Source organism: Ceratina calcarata, unplaced genomic scaffold (genome assembly GCF_001652005.2).
Source record: "Ceratina calcarata isolate Rehan_Ccalc_2016 unplaced genomic scaffold, ASM165200v1 scaffold9.2, whole genome shotgun sequence".
Lineage (NCBI taxonomy): Eukaryota > Metazoa > Arthropoda > Insecta > Hymenoptera > Apidae > Ceratina > Ceratina calcarata.
This window is the reverse complement of record NW_017180368.1, coordinates 64684-65376: the sequence shown is the minus strand read 5'-3', so window position 1 is coordinate 65376 and position 693 is coordinate 64684. Positions and strand designations below refer to the sequence as shown.

General features: G+C 43.0%; 1 protein-coding gene across 1 annotated transcript in view; it reads right to left on the bottom strand.

The window, feature by feature from the left end:
* The window catches only part of crh-BP (corticotropin releasing hormone binding protein), a 10330-nt gene extending 9994 nt beyond the window's left edge, over positions 1-336 (bottom strand). The window contains exon 1 of the mRNA XM_026818864.1: positions 76-336. Within this exon, the coding sequence (XP_026674665.1) occupies positions 76-189 (114 nt within the window). The 5' untranslated portion in view covers positions 190-336. The remainder of the gene's footprint in view (positions 1-75) is intronic.
* Between the last annotated feature and the right edge of the window lie 357 nt (positions 337-693).

Genomic DNA, 693 nt, shown 5'->3' with positions numbered 1-693 from the left:
TGTGATTATTATACAAATATTAATTACAAATGGAGAATAATGTTAATTAAATGGAATAAAGATAACGATTGTTACCTGTTGCTGATAGTGCTGATAATCGTTGCCCTTGATAACGGCAGATGCAGAGTTGACGAATCCAACGGCGAGCAGGAGCCTCGCCAGGCAACGCGTGCGCTCGCTCAGGATCATGTTTCCCGAACCGGAAGTAAACGCGTTTGAAGGTTTTCTACGTTCTTCCTCCTGTTTGGTCACTCGATGGCCCGTGAATGGAGAACGTTGCCGCGGAGTAGACGTTCAGGCGAAACGGGAGATTGTGTGGCGTCGCGACGCGCGGCGTCCCTCTTATACCCGCTAGACCAGCCAGCGATTCGTTCAAGCTGCGCATCCCCGATTCGTGCCCCCGCGAGCAACCTAACGCGTCTGATGATAACGCTGATAAAACGATTTACCGCGCGGTGTCGAGGACCTTCTCGCGGTTTCGTTAAAACAGGCGAGATCGAGACTTCACATCACAAGTTTTTAGTATTTACAGTGGAAGGGATTTAGATTCTAATTTATTATAATTATTATAGTTAATAGATACAGTTCATAAAATAGGTACGATCTAATAAATAGAAAACTGTTTTAATTTTTTGTAATATTCAATCGATATGAAATCCCAATAAATTTTATTTACTATGTAACACTTCTAGT